The sequence below is a fragment of the Gallus gallus genome, chromosome 2, assembly GCF_016699485.2.
Source record: "Gallus gallus isolate bGalGal1 chromosome 2, bGalGal1.mat.broiler.GRCg7b, whole genome shotgun sequence".
Lineage (NCBI taxonomy): Eukaryota > Metazoa > Chordata > Aves > Galliformes > Phasianidae > Gallus > Gallus gallus.
In genome coordinates, this window is record NC_052533.1 from 143,519,383 (window position 1) to 143,537,661 (window position 18,279).

Genomic DNA, 18,279 nt, shown 5'->3' on the forward strand with positions numbered 1-18,279 from the left:
CTTTCTCTACTTGCTATGTACTCGCAAAGGAATAAACTTCATTTTCAGTTGAAGACAATGTTGTTAGCTTAATCAATAAACTAGTCTTTGCCTTAGCTGCAATACAGGAGGGCAAACCAGAACTACACAGTCCCAGTGGAAAACACTTGATTTCCTCTTGAGAGAGGTGAAATAAATAAAGGCTATGGAGGAGTGCGCTTTGAGGGGCTGACAGGTGTGTCCATTCATCCTTTAGCTATGAAATGTCTCTTTTGCTGAATGGATTAAATGTCCCCTGTCACAATTTCCCTGAAAAAGTATGCAGCATTCAGCATTTAGTCTGTGTTGAATTTGCATAATGCTGGAAGAAATTTTAAATGTGGAAAATGAACACAGTTAATTCATATCTTAATATTTGCATCTACAGAGGCACTGGAATAGTAAAGAAAGAAATATTCTAAAAGGTTTTTTGAAGGTTTGCTTCACAAACACTATTTTCCAGTGAAAAGCAGACCATATTTTCACCATAACTATCTTCAGTTGTAACAGTGGAAGGAAGCAGTCTGTAATAAACAATAAAGCTCATACTCACCTTATGTCCAAAAGGTCCTGGCAAGCCTGGTGGGCCTCTTTCCCCCTAAAGTGACGTAACCAAAACCAGAGAAGAGTCATTGCACCTGACTGGAGCGTGGCCTTTGAGGGAGGCAAGGTAGCACAAGTTCCCAGCACCCACCCCCCCTTCCTTAGAATCATAGAATCATAGAATCACTAAGGTTGGAAAAGACCCACAGGATCATCCAGTCCAACCATTCGCCCTCCACCAATGGTTCTCGCTAAACCATATCCCTCAACACAACATCCAAACGCTCTTTGAACGCCACCAGGATCGGTGACTCCACCACCTCTCTGGGCAGCCCATTCCAGTGCCTGACCACCTCTTCAGAGAAGTAGTATTTCCTAACGTCCAGTCTGAATCTTCCCTGGTGCAGCTTGAAGCCATTCCCTCTAGTCCTATCACTAGTCACACGAGAGAAGAGGCTGACCTCCAGCTCACCACAACCTCCCTTCAGGTAGTTATAGAGAGCAATAAGGTCTCCCCTGAGCCTCCTCTTCTCTAGACTGAACAATCCCGCTCCTTCAGCCGCTGTTCATAAGACCTGTGCTCCAGACCCCTCACCAGCTTTGTTGCCCTCCTCTGGACTTGCTCCAGGGCCTCGATGTCTTCCTTGTTCTATACCATCCTGGTAATAATATTTTATTGGCAACTTGTAAGCAGATTACAGTCTGTTAACTTAGCTAGAAGTAAATGTTTTTAGGGAACTTTCATCAAGCTAATGATGGTCACAACAATCATTCAATGGATACTTGCTGTGGAGGCCATTTTGGATGGCCAGGATGGCACACTAATGTTCAGAAATACAGCTTCAGTCCTCTCTGCCTTTTTGGATACAGCACTGTGATCTGCAGCATCCTGCACAACAAAGGCTTATGCGCCTTCAGGTGTCTTGCAAACACCCATGAGATGTCAACCTAACCCTCTACCTGAAGTCCAACATTCCCTCAGAAGCTGTGTTTGTCAAGCTCTCATTGAGCTACTCAAGCACAGAGCTTGCCAGCAGAACTTACCTGTTCTCCATCTTTACCTTTGCCAGGCAAACCCGGTGGTCCAGGAGGCCCTGGCACACCAGCTGGCCCAGGTAAACCCACCTTTCCTTCTTTTCCTGGGTCACCCTGCAGAAGACAATCCAATAAAGCTGTCAACCATACATTAAGGACCATTCTTGTCTGAGGTCTTTTACTGGGACAAAAAGATCTACGTTTTTTTATAGCTTTCTCATCTGAACATGTCTTGTTACCATAGGAAACCATCTTTTAAAAGAAGCCTTTTCCTTCAGAAATTTCAGGGCATTTTATTTTCCTTAAAAAAGCAAAACATTTCAAAATGTTTTGGGAACTGACTAGATGAGGGAGTCGTTGATCCATACATGGTGCTGAGATGAATCTCTGTAATCTAAAACACCTTGAGACTGAGGAGGCTGGGATTTGTTTCTATTCTAAATCCTATATCCTACATATACAGGTCCCTGTTTGTGATTAATTATTCCTACTCTGGCAAAGAAAAAAGAAAAAAAAGATGAGGACTTTGGCATGCTGGCTGCCATGTCATGTACTGGTAAACTACAATTCCCTGGCATGAGAGAGTATATTGCCTAGATATGAAATGAAACACAACAGTTGGGCAAAGCAGACATAGGTGAGAAAGGGTGTACTGAACGGCTAAGCTTATGGTCATATTACAGTACATTACCAGAAAAGCAGAAATCTGTTTTCTAAGCAACAAAAGAAAGCTTTTCTTTCAGCTTTGGGTTTACAGTGGTAAATAAGCATCTCACAAAGTACTGAATGGTGAGGACAAAAGATGCATTCATTACATAAGTATGTAGCAGTGACTTCAACATATTCATTTGTACCTCAGTAGTTTATTAGGTAAATTATAAGGCTGCAACAGGGTGAAATCCTTGTAACATGTGTAATAGAATAGGTCAGATGAGATAATCTAATGAGCCCATGTGTCCTAGCAGTCTATGAACCTATGAAATCATGTGCCAATTCAGGCTGTTTCTGTCCTAAGTTACTTAAAATGCCCCAAGGAAAAGGAACAAACCCATGAAAGAACAAACTCACCTTTTCCCCTCTTTCTCCCTCCTTCCCTGGTAGACCAGGGTTTCCAGGCACTCCCTGAAGAAAAAAGAACTTTAAAGACTAAACTCTTTTTAGGCAGCATTTGATCCTAAAGAAAACAGATAAACCAGCATGTTCAATATGGTCTATCTCAAGGATTAGTATGAGTTTTACACTTTCCACTACAGACAACTAGAGAATTCAGAGAATCAAATAATCCAGAGAACATCACAGAAGAGCTGTGTACCAAGTGCTAAGTGAGGTTTTTTTGTTGTTGTTTTTTGTTTTGTTTTGTTTTTTTAATATAAAAAAGAGCTGAACAGCAAGAGCTGGAATGGAGCTAATTCCAGATTTGCACATTCTTCTTCTACCAATAACATTTATTTTCTGTGAAATCCTCAGCAGTTCCTAATCCATTACCAACAAACTCCAAATCATCACCTCTCCATCAGAGAAGCCAAAAGTCTCACAATATTCAATTTTTTTTACAGCTAACAGTCTCCAAAGCCACACACTGGAATACTTAACTATGTTTGTTTTACCCTTTATTTCCATTTTTTGTTCCTCTTCAGGTCTTGGCAGATTCCAAAGCAGTCCTTGTCAAAATATAGATGAAGTCAAATACTGTGGCTTCCTAACTCACCAAAACGTGTACATTTTACAGAGTTGTACTCCATTTTAAGATATTAAATGATGTTTTGACACCATAAGATTGGACTGACTTCCTTTCTGAGTGGACAGGATAATTATTTTCTTTTATGTACCAGTAAAAAAATATTTACTTATATTAGCTTTTATAAGTAATATATTGGTATTAGTGGTAGAGAAATTTGCTTAAAGGAACTGTAAAATTGAACAAAGTCTTAATTTTAGATATCATCTCCCAGTTTGAAATGAAATCATTGTGCTAATACAATTAAATGAAAAGTAGCTTAACAGTTAGCAGAAAGGCAATTTAGTATTATTTGGACTGCCTAGTTGACAAACTGACTTCAAGAGCCTTTAGCCTTTGTGCTAAACCATTGTTCCTGAACATATTTCAACCTGAGGTCTAAGTGTTGTTTTTCACTTACTCTGCTGGAAATCTAAAGAAATCCCAAGTGCTAAATAGAAAGTTACAATGGTGGAGCAGGGAGTGGAGTTAGTCTAAAGGTTTCTGTGCAGACATGAAAAGCTCTGTCAGGCACAATATTATGATGGTGATGAATGTGTACTGAGGTAAGAGGATGTACAACCTCAAGGCACTGACTGTAGCATCTAATATTTATATAATTTCATAACAAATATGGAAGCTTACTATGCAATCCTGATATCAAGAAGTCATGTTTTCAAAGGGAAAAGCCAAATGGAAATGAGGTGAAGGAAACAAAACCAGAGAGACAATAAACACTGTAATTTTTCTCTTGAGGAGCTGGCAGAAAAAAATGCTTTTTTTTTTTTTTACAATTTGAAGAGGAGTGAAGCTTCTCCATGCCTCCCTGTTGTTACAAATGAATATGAAAATATGTTTCATAGAAACACCATTCCCAGGTGCCTCCATATCTTTTGATTCAACTGTAAAAAAGTGTAATGAAACACAGCCTTTTGAATCTGATAGTATACCCCCATGGAAGGAAAAATAAAACCTTAAATGAAGAGATCAGGGGACAGATGGGAAAACAAATACATTGGTGCATACATACCACATTGCCTGGCAATCCTCTTGGTCCTGGTGGCCCCACTGGTCCAACTGCACCCTGTTTAAAGAAAGTAAAATTTATGTACACATGTAATTCACAACTCGTACCACCATAGGGACAAGATGTTCCAAATGGAACTGGAGTTTATGTCATACAAATTGCTGTACATGCAAAAATCAAAAGAGTAGCATCTTTTTTGAAACACTTTGTAGTGTAAAGAAGCACGAAACAATAAAATAATAATTAAAAAAAATACTCATTTGTGTTAGACAGACAAGCATCACAAACCATTCAGAGTGCTTTTGTTCTGAATTACAGGTATTTTTGTCTGCTATCCCATTTAGCATGTATGCCTCCAAACACGCACGGGAGACATGGGAGGAAATATTTTCAGATTATGTCCCCAGAGAGAAATATACTTGGGGTTACCAGGCTGTAGTTAGACATTTTCTTCTAGACCTGACAGTATCAGGTCTAAGTCATTATCTCTGGAGTTACTCATCACTCTACACAGGCCAGGGTTCACCTGCTGTCACAGCTTCATAAGGAAAAGGGTTTCTATTAGCATTCCTAGGCCATTCAGGATGAAAACAGGCAGACTATCTAAAAACATCTGCACTGGCAAAGTGAAATAATCTACCTGACTTGAAATACAGAAACCCCTTCTACTGGAAAATCTGGATAGCGATTTCTTGCAGAGGGACAATGCAAACAGCTGGGAGATGGTGAAAATCTTCCACAGCACAGCTATGAAGGGTATTCACAGCAAATGAATGACTGTCTATCAGGCTCACTGAAAGAGAATTAAAGGTTTCCTCGTTACTGTGTTATTCACAGTTACTGGTCTATGAGTTAAAAGAAATGTGGAGCAGTGGCAGTCTATGATGGGATGGCAAACAAAAGGCATATGTGTGCATTTTTGTATCATTAATACTCTCCAAGCCACCAGGTTATACTAAGAAATAAAATCAATGAATAGGTTTAGAGGGAGTGGGTCACTCTTAGCTGCTTTTCTTCACGTGGTCTAAGAAGTCCTTCAACTGAAGAAGATGGAGACTTGAGGACAGGCAGTTGACAGTTTAGGGTCAAAGCACTGATAAATACAATGCCTGAGCACAAATTCAAGCAGGGAAACCACAAAGACACAAGGAGAAATGCTGTGCTCTAGGATGCTTTGCTTGGATTTCCTATGACTTTCTTCTCCCATATACAAACATATAATCATAGAATCATAATGTCTTTCGGGTTGAAAGGGTCCCTTAAAGGCCAGCTAGTCCAACTCCCCTGTAGTGAAAAGGGACACCTACAGCTAAGTCAGGTTGCTCACAGCCCTGTCCAGTCTGACCTTGAATGTCTTCATCATCTCTCCCAGTCATTACTTGAATCAGTTCTTCAGTTTTCCTTCTCTGCTTACAAAGAAAGTATGTGGTCTTTTATTCAGACACAAAGGGAGTATACAATTGCTATAGTAATAAAACAGGACTTGAATCTTCAGCTGTTCTTTAGCATATAGTCAGACAATGGTAGCACTCCACAGAATACAGGCCTCAAAAAGTGGTATGTAATGATTCCTCTGGCGATGAGGCTTTATTAAAGAAAGCAAAATTGACTACAAAGCCTAAAACCAACTGTTGTCAAAAACTAATTCTGGCTGCTGCTAGGAAGCTCACTCTGTGCACCAGCTGACTGCCTGGGCTGGGCTGATAGCACAGTGCAGCAGCAAGCTCTGCCTCAGTTCACCCAGAAAAGTAGGCTTTTGTTAGAGAGGGAGACTTATCCAAAAAAAGACAAACAATTTAGAGCTGGGCTGATTGGGGCATTGATTGGTTTGGTGCAGCTGCATCTGTTTGCCCACCAGCAGTGACTCTTCTTTCAGCTGTAGATTAGGATGTGCCCTGCACCCAAGCAGCCTGGAACCATGAATCAGCAAGGCAGGGAGGGACTTGCAAGTCCCTTTAGGTGTGTTACTGCCAAGGAAAAATGCTGCAAGGGAAACAGCTACTCACAGCCTCTCCAGGGGCTCCAGCTTCTCCTTGAGCTCCTTTCTGCCCCTTTGTCCCCTGTGCAGAAAGAAAAGAAGTACCAGCTGATTAGAGATGGGATGGGACTGCCTGCCAGACAAATAGACTTGAGGATGCCTGAACATGCACTCAGCTAATCAATTCGCAGAGGAGTTTAACGGCTGAGGAAATGGCTCCCAGTTCTCTATGCAGCAAGAAAATGAAATATAAAAATAAAACCCTGAGACATAAGAAGAATTACTAATGACTGATCAGCTCAGAGGCTATTTCACTGTACTGCAAGTTGGAACTTGCAAGACATTCATCTGGGGGAAGCTGCTTCCTTTCCTTAGGCCAACCTGATGCTTCCATCCTAGCTGAACTCCAATGATTTCCTTGCAAAGGGGAAGTTTTGTCTGCAGTTCTCAAATACCAACAGTCATTTAGAAATGGTCAAAATAGATTACAGTGCAGGGAGTTTGCCATAGTCCTACACACTACTTAGTTCTTTCATTAGGATTTTGGCATGACAGAGTGCAGCCTATCCACTGATCTGGTCCCCCTTTTAGCAAATGTTACTTGAAAGTTGCATGGTATTATGTTTGGTTTTTTGTTTCACTGTTTTCATGATGCTAAGATTGCTGTTAACCAGTTTGTGCTGCTGATCCCCAAGTAACAGATGATTATGAGATTTGAACGCAGCACAAATGAAGGCAGAGTAAATACCCTTCCATGTTTATATGGAGACATACCTCAGTGGTACATGGAAATACTGTGAATGAGCCAGGAGTTTTTCAGAAGATAATTAAGATTATAAAACTGTTTAACATGAGCAATAGTGCTGTCAGGGTTAAGTGAGCTGGGGATGAATCTGAATGTCGAATCTGCAACATTTTGTTAACGTTCTTCAGTAGCTTATCTGTAAGACCTGTGATATGGTGGCACCAATACAAAGTGCCCAGGTGAAGGAATCTAAAGTTGGAAGAAGTTCCTCAGATTACACTAGTCTTTCTCCAGATATGACATATTTCTGCTTTGATTCTCCTCATACTGTCCAACATGAGCAAATACCTGTACAGTAGTCCCTGTACTTAGAATGATGTGGGAGAAATGGGATGTTGGTATACAGGGGTAGAATTATTTACAATGAGATGCACCATGAAGTCAACCCTCTCAGGCCATAGCAAAGATTTGCTTTAAGTTACGCCCTTCTTACCTGTAGTCCTACAGGCCCTGGGACACCCTGTTCACCTGGGATCCCTGGTAATCCCTGCAAAAACAGAGGCACAGGTGGAAGACCTGAAGGAAACAGTTCAATTCTTCCCTTCACCATAAGATGCTATTCCTCCCTCACACTGAGAGAAGAGAGAGTGTTTTTTATGGAGGCTGGGACTGCACAGGTCTCTACCTCTCCTGAGAGCTCCTTCCAGAACAGGAGCACAGCTGAATACAAATGGAGTAGCCAACTGCACTATTTAGACAGGCCACATTTGAAAATCCTTAATAAATCCTGTACAACCCTACTGTCAGTCAAGTTCTGTCTTGCAAATCCCATACTCTTCTTCTCAGCCACTAGGGTATAGAGCTAAAAAATTAGGTACTTAATTTCATGTAATCTGTCTTCCTGTGGAGCCAAAGCCAAACACCCCTGTGGCTATTTCTGATGAGAGAAGATTCCTGGCTATGGAAAGAGCATGTCCCACACTCTCTCTTCAAAAGAAGCAGCTCTCATGTCTTCTCCTTGATAGAATTCAAAACTAGCTTAAGAAACACTTAGCTGTACTTACAGGTTCTCCACTTGTTCCTCGATCTCCTTTCTCTCCCTTTGGTCCTGGTTCACCCTGATATAAAACAAGACAAATAAAACCTAGAAGTCACCCTAGTCTTGTTTTGTAAGAGGACTCCTTTGATCAGATATCCATTTCTGGAATAGAGTACCTTCCTCAAAGGAGATTTTTGTCTAGACTTCTAGGACTGGTATGATACTAATTGCAAAAATATTCAGTTTTAAAAGAGAAGAGTTTTCCTTCATGGAGAAAAGTAGTTAAAGAATTTGCAGTCCTAAAATTTGAACAGTTCTGCTCCAGTGTATTGATAGGCCAGGTGACACATCCAACAGCAAAAGCACCAGGGCTACTGCATTGCATTGTCTCTCTGTAAGACCAAAAGCCTAAAGCTACCCTACAGCATGGAAAGCGTCCCGCATACAAACAGATTGCTATTCCACCTTTAAGACTGAGGGCATCTTGAACACTTCCTGAGATGTGTATTACACAGCTTTTCCAAATCTCTAGCTCTGCCAATGTTTTCACACATTCGTGCAACTTACCCTCCCTCCTGCAACACCAATTCACTATATCATGCACTACCATTACTGACTAATAGGAACAATTTATCCTTGTTCTTCCTCATTAAAGATGCTTTCAGACAGGTGTTCATCAGCCCCGAGTTCTATAATAATAATCAGTAAGTCCGTATTTCTGCTTTTTATAAATTGAATGGAACAGCACACAATAATGGAACTAGCCAGAGAAAACCTGACACTACTTGAATACCCACGTTTGCTTACTTATAAGACCATATGTATTCAGGCAATAGCAATCATCACTTATTTATTATTTATCATATGAGGTGTTTCAATTATGCAATCAAAAAACAGTAAGTACAGCAGCAAATTAAGCTCCCCCAGCACACACACGAGGAATAATGATCAGTAGAAATGCAGAACCTACGAGCAAATCAGTTTGTATTTTATTCACATCTGCTATTTGCTGATCATTTCTGCAACACCTGGGAATCCAAAGTCTGTTTGCAAATGGTTCTCTATCAGGAAAAATAAAAGTAATAGCATAAATACTGCTTACGTCTGTTTTTATTATGCATTATGAATAAGCATTATGCTTTGTAAGAAATAATTTGAAGAATTTCGCTTTACAACCAGCACCCGGTTAGACCAACTTCCCATGAGGCAGTCCCTGATGCCATCTACTGGCCTCCTGAAGGATCGTGCAACCACATGAAGTACTTAAAGGCCTTTTGTGACAAACCCGCTCAGTTGTGTCTGGAATTTGTTTTGTGTAAGACAGAAGCAAAAAGGCACAGGAATGTGGTAATAAATCTGTAGATAAGGATGGTATTACTAAATGGAAATAAGGACATGTATTATAAGGGAGAACAAGATTGCAAAAAGAAGAAGCAACTCAAGAGGTAAAAAGAGGATTTTTTTTAATATTCTCATTTTTCCTACATTTTCCCCAATATTTGACTTCCATGTCAATGAAAAATTGGCAGAATTCCAGACTGATGTCTTTGCACAGCCACAACCAAAGCCATTTCCTATCCTAACTACATGCAAGTCCTTCCCAAATTTGCCGAATCCATGACTGCCCACAGAGACCATGAAGTCTTCCCATCAGTACTGCACATGGCAGACACCTCTGCCCCTGGCAGCTGGACTTAATCAGCTGCCACCTACTTCTTTCCTACAGCTCAATGAACAGAAATGCTGTGGTGACAACTAACAGCTGCTACCAAGCTGGGCAAGATCTGTGCTCACAACCTTCCTGACCTCCTCTCTTGGCAGTGTCCTCCTGTAGTCAGAATTAACGCATTCATCATTTTTGTGCCATTTAAAGGAAACACAGTGAGGGCTCCGCAGTAACCAGCTGCAGTGGGAGGTGGAAGGCAAAGTGAGGAGCCATCTCCTGTTTTACTGTTCTGCTCCTTTCTAACCATAATACCTGACTACCACTGTGATTCTCACACACCTCATCTCCAAGAAATACTCAATGCTCTAAATTCACTGGTCTAAATATATATGGCAGAAACCTCTCTACTGCCCTGTTGGGCCATCGAGTTTCTGCAGAGCCCACAGCACAAGCTGCACCAAAAACACACAACTGAACTGTGGTGATTGGCAAAGAGGAGCTCAGAGTCACTTGGTTAGAGGCTTCCCATTTCTGACAATTACTGTGGTGTGCTCTAAATAAAATTGATTTAAGCTAATAATAAGGAAACAGAGTAATGGAGGTGCTGTCTTTTATTCACAATGCGTTTCCTGTCTCTGTCTGTGTAAGTCACTCTCTGTTTCTATACACAACATTATCAGTGGAAAGCAGTGGCAAGTATTGCATTTTGAAGATTGCATGACAATTTTCAGCACCCTGCTGGTGCTGCAGCCTCTAGAACATAATCAATGACAACCTCCTAAGGCATATCACCACCTTCTGACACCTTAATTTCTAAAGCTGTAAATCAAAGATAACCTCCCTTTCTCTTCCCAAACTTTGTAATTTTATATGCAGTTCTGTGATATGGTAAATACCATATTTACAATATGGTAAATACCATTACCATTAACTTGTACATGGAGAAATCCCAGTGATCTGACCTGCTGACACGCTTCAGGCCTTTTAGTCTTCACAGTCTTGCAGCTCATTTACAAGAGCAATGCATCCAAAACTAAAGAGAAAAATCCTGTGACTGCAGCACTACGTAGACCACATAAGTTGTCATTATTCTGCATATTTCATAGAATCATTAAGGTTAGAAAGAACCACTAAGATCATCTAGTCCAACCATCAACCCATCACCACCATGCCCATTAACTATGTCCCTCAGTGCTGTGTTTTTGAATATCTCCAGGGATGGTGACTCCACCACCTCCCTGGGCAGCCTATTCCAATACCTCACCACTCTTTCAGAGAAGAAATTTTTCCTCATATCCAACCTGAACTTCCCCTGGTGCAACTTAAGGCCAGTATCTCTCATGCTGTCACTAGTTACCTGAGAGAAGTGGCTGACCCCCACCTTGCTACATCCTCCTTTCAGAGAGTTGTAGAGAGTGGTAACGTCTTCCCTGAAGCCTTATTTCCTTTGTATATATAGCAGCAATCTATGAGCTAAGGCGGAGAGAGAACCAAAGAAATTGTCACCAATTCCAGCACTACCTCACATTCCCATTTCATCTATCTCTCAAGAACTTGTCAAGCACTTTGTTTTTACAATGCCACATTTGCAGCCTACTTCTGCCATTTACATGCCCTAAAGCCTCCTGATCCTTAACAAGCTTATCCAGATACCAAAGGTATGATCTTAAGTAATGCCAGTTAATTCCCATCATGTACTCCACAATGCATTCCTCATTTAAATAGTGGACAACATACAGCTGTGTCTCAGCAGAAGCTGGTTCGGATGCTGGTGTAATCAGGACAGCTGTGGGCTTCTTATCACTGCTGGTTAACATGGTGTTGTTGCACAGAACCAGACCCAAACTGACCTCCCTAATGAAAGCATTTAAATAACATTGGAATTACTGACATACTCTAACAGATGCTAAAGACAACAAGCTAGAGGCCATCTTTATTACAGACAATACTTACAGGAATCCTCGGGTGTGGGGTGAAGAAGGCTGTCTAGAAAAGAAACCAAAATATTAAAAGAAGCACTGTCTATTTTCCTGGAAATGCAAAAACTTGTGCATTCTCCTTGTTGTTATAGATGATGCATTCCATGTAACCATTAGTAGGTTTATAAATGAGCAACTCATTGTAACATCTTCAGTATCATTAAACTTTCTAACTCCAAGGCTGAGCTCTCTGTTTTGTACCACTAATAAGATATCTCAGCATAACTGGTTGTCTTATGACATTGGTTATCTTGAAGGAATGGCCAGATACAAAAGGATTGCAATTAGTAGAGAGAAGCAGAATCTATTATCAAAACTGATAAAATCAGGAAAAAAAAATAAGTCCTTGATGAAATGAAAGTACAGTGAAATTGCTAGCTATCTTTACAGATGAAATGGAGATTACTTCTCCCTACAAAAACTGGAAGGTTGGGTTGTCAGGCATATCTTTTTTACACCTATCCTTGGGATACTGTATTTATAAGCTTTATTTTCCAAGCTTTTGACCAATACAGGTTTATTATCAATCTCAGTCTTCTCACGTGATCCTATTAAACACAGACTAAAGAGGCCTAGCTGATTGCAAGGAAGAAATTGTAATACCTCCTCCACTGCTCTATGAAGGTTTGCAGACACTGGATTCTCTCCAACAGATCCTGATTAAAATTCTCCTCATGATCTGTGAATGCGGCAGCTGCAACCAGCTGTGATGAGCGAAGCTGAAAAGTGGGTATTTGACACTTTCCAGAGGATCTGTAACAGGGATCAGCCTTTCTGTTGCAATGAGAACCCTGTTCCTAGTGCTCGCTCCAAGCTGCTTACTCAGATTTTGCTGGAGGGAACTGTGAGGCTCATTGTGTGCCTGGAGTTAAGTCCATAATAATCACACTCATGCATCTGAAAGGAATTGTTCAGGCTCATTTAAGAAACAACAAATTGATGTTTTCATGTGGTTTGTTGGTTTGTGTGCTAGATCCAGTTCTGAACCCAAATACCAATCAAGTTCTGTTAGGAGAAGGTCTTTCTGGGCTTTCAGCGCAGTATGACACTGTATGCAGCAAAGGCTACAGCACTGCTCTTCCAACCCATAAGTTACTGTCACTGAGAAGCGAAGGCCACTGCTCTTCTTGGAAGAAGAGGAACTGTTCACCGCAAGAGAAAAGCTGTTGTTCATTGATATCTGCTCTCAGTGAATCAGTCTTACCATGTGGTCTCAGGTGGGAAAATCTAAATCACCTAGAAAATCGGTACAAAGATGCTCTTCATCTTCACCCTGATGATCTTCATCAGCAGCTCCTACAGCTGCTAAACATATCAGAAGTTCAATTTAAGTGCTACCATGAAACAAGTGCACAGAAAAGAGCTGTTTGCAAAGAAACAGAAGAGTGCTTAACCTCTGAAAAACAAAAGACCAACACAACTTCATAGAGCTTCTTTCAAACTAAAGGAGATGGTGGGAGAGTAAATGAATCCTAACGTTTCAGCAGAGAGGCACAGATCTTGTAAAGCTTTGTTTCTGAGGCACTTGTATGTCAGAAGTGTGACAATGCCTAGAATTTTTTTGTAGCACACTGTCTTACTTACTGTTCCAGGTATGCCTGGTGGGCCAGGGGAACCTGTGTCACCCTAGAGAGAGAAGAATATAACTATGGATATAAAAGGTGAGAAAATAAAAATCCACATTAACATTTAGAAGATACAACTTTGTCAGATGAATTGTAACCCAAGGGAAACTGTACAATTGGCACAGAGCTTAATTTGCATTTTTGGTTGAAGCTTGTCAGAGTTTTTGATTGGAAAGCATGTTTTAGCTAAAACTATTATACAGGGTAAAAGTACAGCCACCACCTCTGGGTCTTTCCCAAGTGGCTTTTGGGGCCCAGCTCAGCATCTGGGGACCCAGCCTGGGGGACATGGCCTCCGCCTTCCCCTTTCCATGCACACTGCATTCACAAGCCCCCTGGGTGGACCAATATGGACTCACCGTTGGCCCGATACTCTATCCAAGGCCCAAGGCTTCCATCACATGCCAGTTGGTCCAGCTTGGTTTGCCAACAAATACACATGCATACCCCATGCACACCGGCTTTGGGGAATATACAGACATGGTCCCCCAGTAGCCAGCACCAAGCATACGGGCTGTAACCTGTGGTCCTGCTCTATCCAGTGGTGCAGAGCCCCATACTCACCTCACTCACACCAGTCTCATCCTAGTAGCTGGCTGGAGAATACAACATTCCCATACCCGTGGCAGAGAACATCATAGAATCATTAAGGTTGGAAAAGACCACTATGAAAATTTAGCCCAACCATCAACCTATCTCCATTATGTCCACTATGCTATGCCCATAAGTGCCACATCTACAAGTTTCCTGAAAACCCTCAGGGATGGTGACTCAACCACCGCCCTGAGCAGCCTGGTCCAGTGCCTTACCACTCTCTGAGAAAACATTTTCCTGATATCCAGCCTGAAAGTAGTAGATTTCAGCACCTCAGTAGCTGGCACCATGGACCAGAGGTGTCCACTTCCCCAGCCTGACTCCCGTAGCTGGCACCCACTCCACTCATAGTGATCCACTTCTACCTAATCCCTCCTTTTGGATCCTCCTGCTCCCCCTTTCCCTTGTATGGGCTTGAGACCATATGAGCTCTGTAGCTCCCTCCCCACAGCCCTATCAATCTTCTCAGTTGGAAAATTCAGGTTAATTTTTCTATAAGTGGCACTTGCAGTGTGATAGCCCACCAGTTAGTAAGAATGGGAGATGCTTCTGGTCATTGTCTCCCAGCTTCAAAGTCATCAGTCACATAACCCAGTTGGAAAAAACACTGCTACATTTTCATAAGCTCTCCTCCATTAGTGTGACTGAAGTGTCTTGGTTCCCAACCCTGCCTCCCTTTCTTATCATCTCTGGTTGCACTGAAAAAGTTCCTTGAACAGGTAGCCTTAAAGGAGCAGACATTCTCCTACTGCATACACTTACAAAGTCTTATTTTGCATATTGAAAAAATCCTTTGTTCTTCATCAAAAATATAACTTCCTCATTCCATTTCTCCCCCTCATTTTTGAGTCAAAACCTATAAGGTTGCTGGAGTATCTCATGAGAATTGTAGTCCAAGTATCTTAGCTGACATTGGCCTTCCTCCTGGCTGTGCTCCATGGACAACTTTATATGAAAAACACTAGTTAACCTCCCAGAGAGAATAGTTTCATGTGCTTCATTGGAAATGTCATTTGACCACCCATACATAATAGAGGTGCCAGTGCCAGAGATGGTCAAGTTTGCTATTAAAATGAGGGCTGATGTATCCTAGGAAGAAAAATAAGGAGGCACCTATTCCCTATGGCTGAGATAATTATGCCATGTCACGCGCATCTACAAGGTAAATGCTTCAGTTTCACTTTAGCAAAAATAAGGTAAACATCGTGTCTTCCTAGTCCTCCTATTTTAACCATAGCAATGCTATGATGACAGAAGCATAGAACATTCCTTATTGTCCTTTCACACTGTTGGGAGGCACAGAAATGTTCTTTAATTTCAGGCTTGTTTCTATTAGCCAATGCTAGAACAAAGAAAAATCTTTTCTGAATTAAAGAAACTGACCTTAGATTCCATCAACAACTTACTATTTCTTGTGTTATTCAGTAAATGGTTGTATACGTCACACACAGTTTCTTCTGCAGCTTCTTTATGAGGATAATCTCAGAGACTTCAGAACTACTAATCCACATAAGATTATCTCCTCTATCTCTTGTCTCTAAGCCCTTTTCTCTTTTCTTCTTATATAAAGGCAGGTAGTAACAGGACAAGGGAAAATAGTTTTAAACCAGAAGAGGGTAGAATTAGACTAGACGTCAGGAGGAAATTCTTTACTGTGAGGGTGGTGAGACACTGGAGCTGGATGCCCCGTGAGGCTGTAAACGTGCCCTCCCTGGAAGCATTCAAGGCCAGGATGGACGGGGCTTCAAGCAACCTAGTCTAGAGAGAGGAGTCCCTGCCTATAGCAGAGGGGTTGGAACTAGATGATCTTAAAGGTCCCTTCCAACCCAAACCATTCTGTGATCCTATGATTCTATAAAGAGGAGCATATTTATTTCATGACTCACCTTTTCTCCTCTTTCCCCTTTCAGTCCTGGGAGACCATCTTTTCCCTTTCCTCCCTAAAAACAGGAAAAGGAAGGTAGGAAGTATGCACACCTTGATTTGATTTGATTTAATCAGTTTCATTTTACACTTTCAGTTGACCTTATCTGTCCTCCAAGATGAAGGGTAAGCAATTAAAAGGGTAATTAATATATTTGAAATGGCTTCACAAAATTCACACTATTTTCAAAAGCCAAAGAATAGAGACTAAGTTCATGGAAATGAAAACACCAATCCAGAATCAACTTGCACATAGGTCTTGTTGACTGATGCAGTAACAAAGCTCAGAATTTTCCAGTCGAACAAGAGAAGCAGAACACACTTAAGACTTAGAGAGGGCACTTATTCTACCAATTTGTTTATGCTGAAAGGTTTCTGAGTCATCCACTCACTGGTGCCTACCTTTTTAATCACCCAGGAAACTTGGTAGCCTGAATGGGAGGTGCTTAATGAGGATGATGTGAATATTCCTCAAAGTGCATACACAAATGTATATATTCAGTCTTAAAATAGGAGATAGCTGACCTACATTTATATGATTTCACAGAGAGAACATATTCTATATCCTACACTTCAATATACATATAATATAGCAAATCAAACAGTAGTACTTCAGTTGATTGTAAATCTTTCTTGCTCACATTCAAGCACATAGTTAGCTATCAGAACTAATGGCCTCACTGACACAGCTAAATTTACTGCCAGGTCCAACTACTTTTCAGTGTGTAGGTACCTCTGAAGGACTGCAGCTGGCCAGTACCCAGGTGGAAATTAAGCCATCAGATAATAATCCAACCATCTGGAATGTTCCCCAGAGCTTAGCGACAAGAGAAATTTGGGATTTTAGTTGTTTTTTAAATTTTTTTAATGTTCTTAAGTCATGCAGATATATTTGAAAGTGAGGCCTAAAGGGCCCTGTGCCTCTTCTACTGCCTAACTAGGAGTATGGCATCAGTCAAATCTTTCATGTTCAAGATAGACATAGTTCATTAACATCTCCACTGCAATTAGCAATGGTCACAAAGCAGTTAAGTACCCTGTTGGAAGGGCTTCTTGGTGGTCTTTCTAGATGTCAGTCAGCTGTTCACCACAAGAAGATAACCAAGTGAAAATATTATCTAGGGATATTTGATGCCTCCTGGCATCAAATGCACAAATAAAATCAAGTTATGGCTCAAAGTTACTCACCTGGTCTCCCTTTTCTCCTCTCAGTCCAGGTAAACCCTGAAGACCAGGAAGACCCACTTCACCCTGAAAGTGAGAGAAAATCATGTGTGAAATCCAGGAACATTTATCAAGCATGGCTTCTATTAAAGAACTTTATTAGTTTCAAATGTAATTAAGAATGAAAGGGAAGACTGGTGGGCCAACTCTTCACTCATTCATGTCAGATTAAAAGTACATCAAGTCTGACTCTCAGGGTAGATTAATCTAGCTAGTGTCCTTAGGCTAGGAAGGATGAATCCTTGATTCAGCTGTCTAATGGCTGATACTAGATGGTGAATTGTTAAGTATTCATAATGCCTGCAGATGGTTGTTTCTTGATACCTAGTTACATCATGATATATGTAGATTATACTGTAGGCCAGAACCTACCCTATTTTTTTTGCGTGTGATTGATTCTATGTGAAGCTTGCTGAGAGAGAGAACAGGATCTTGTTTAATTATCAGATAATTTCTTTTTCTAGGGGAATCATTACTTAATACAGCAGCTAAGACCTCTTTTTTTTTTTTTCTCTTTGTATTGATAAGTGATATCATAAAATTTAAGATATATTTTCTTTGCACTGTTCCATAATAGCACCAAGCAAGCAAAAAAGAGCACCTAAAAATATAAATCTTTTATTTTCATCTATTAAGGATCTAGTATAGTCTAGCAATGCAAACCCAATACTATTAACCTGAACAGAACAGATGTGACCTGATAAGCAAGTCTAGAATTTTCTCAGTGCATCTCATATTTGGATTTGTTTCTGTTTCACCCTCACTTTTTAGTTTCTGCTTTATAATGAATGCAAGCTGTTGGAGTAATTGTAATCTCTGTGTCATGTGGTTTGTTCTAAATATAACAAAAACTCTCAAATTTAGCTCCAGGTTGAACCAGGTTGTCACCTAAAAATAGTCAGGATCTCAGTCATGGAAAGAACCCAGTTGCACTATGTGCTGTATGAATATGAACTAAGAATTGGTAATCCTCAATTTAAAGAGGTTAACTCTTTGTGGCAAGAATCTAAATATTATCATGGTGTAGAATGCAGAGAAATCAGGTCAGGAAAAAGATGACTCTATGATTCTATGTTTTGCTAACTGAGAATAGTTGGGAACATCAGGATGGTGTTTAATGAATTTTGAAAGACAGTGACATTTGGTGACAAGACAGAGTGATGCTT

At 40.7% G+C, this 18,279-nt stretch overlaps 1 protein-coding gene across 2 annotated transcripts in view; it reads right to left on the reverse strand.

Annotated features, from left to right (window-relative positions):
- Window positions 1-18,279, reverse strand: part of COL22A1 (collagen type XXII alpha 1 chain) — a 231,224-nt gene that overhangs the window by 45,714 nt on the left and 167,231 nt on the right. For both annotated transcript variants that reach the window (XM_046920616.1, NM_001139439.2), the window contains 11 exons: window positions 17,078-17,140; window positions 15,853-15,906; window positions 13,332-13,373; window positions 11,722-11,754; window positions 8,128-8,181; window positions 7,557-7,610; window positions 6,347-6,400; window positions 4,344-4,397; window positions 2,665-2,718; window positions 1,606-1,710; window positions 572-616 (listed from right to left, as the gene is read on the reverse strand). In XM_046920616.1, coding sequence (XP_046776572.1) covers window positions 572-616; window positions 1,606-1,710; window positions 2,665-2,718; window positions 4,344-4,397; window positions 6,347-6,400; window positions 7,557-7,610; window positions 8,128-8,181; window positions 11,722-11,754; window positions 13,332-13,373; window positions 15,853-15,906; window positions 17,078-17,140 — 612 coding nt within the window. The remainder of the gene's footprint in view (window positions 1-571; window positions 617-1,605; window positions 1,711-2,664; window positions 2,719-4,343; window positions 4,398-6,346; window positions 6,401-7,556; window positions 7,611-8,127; window positions 8,182-11,721; window positions 11,755-13,331; window positions 13,374-15,852; window positions 15,907-17,077; window positions 17,141-18,279) is intronic.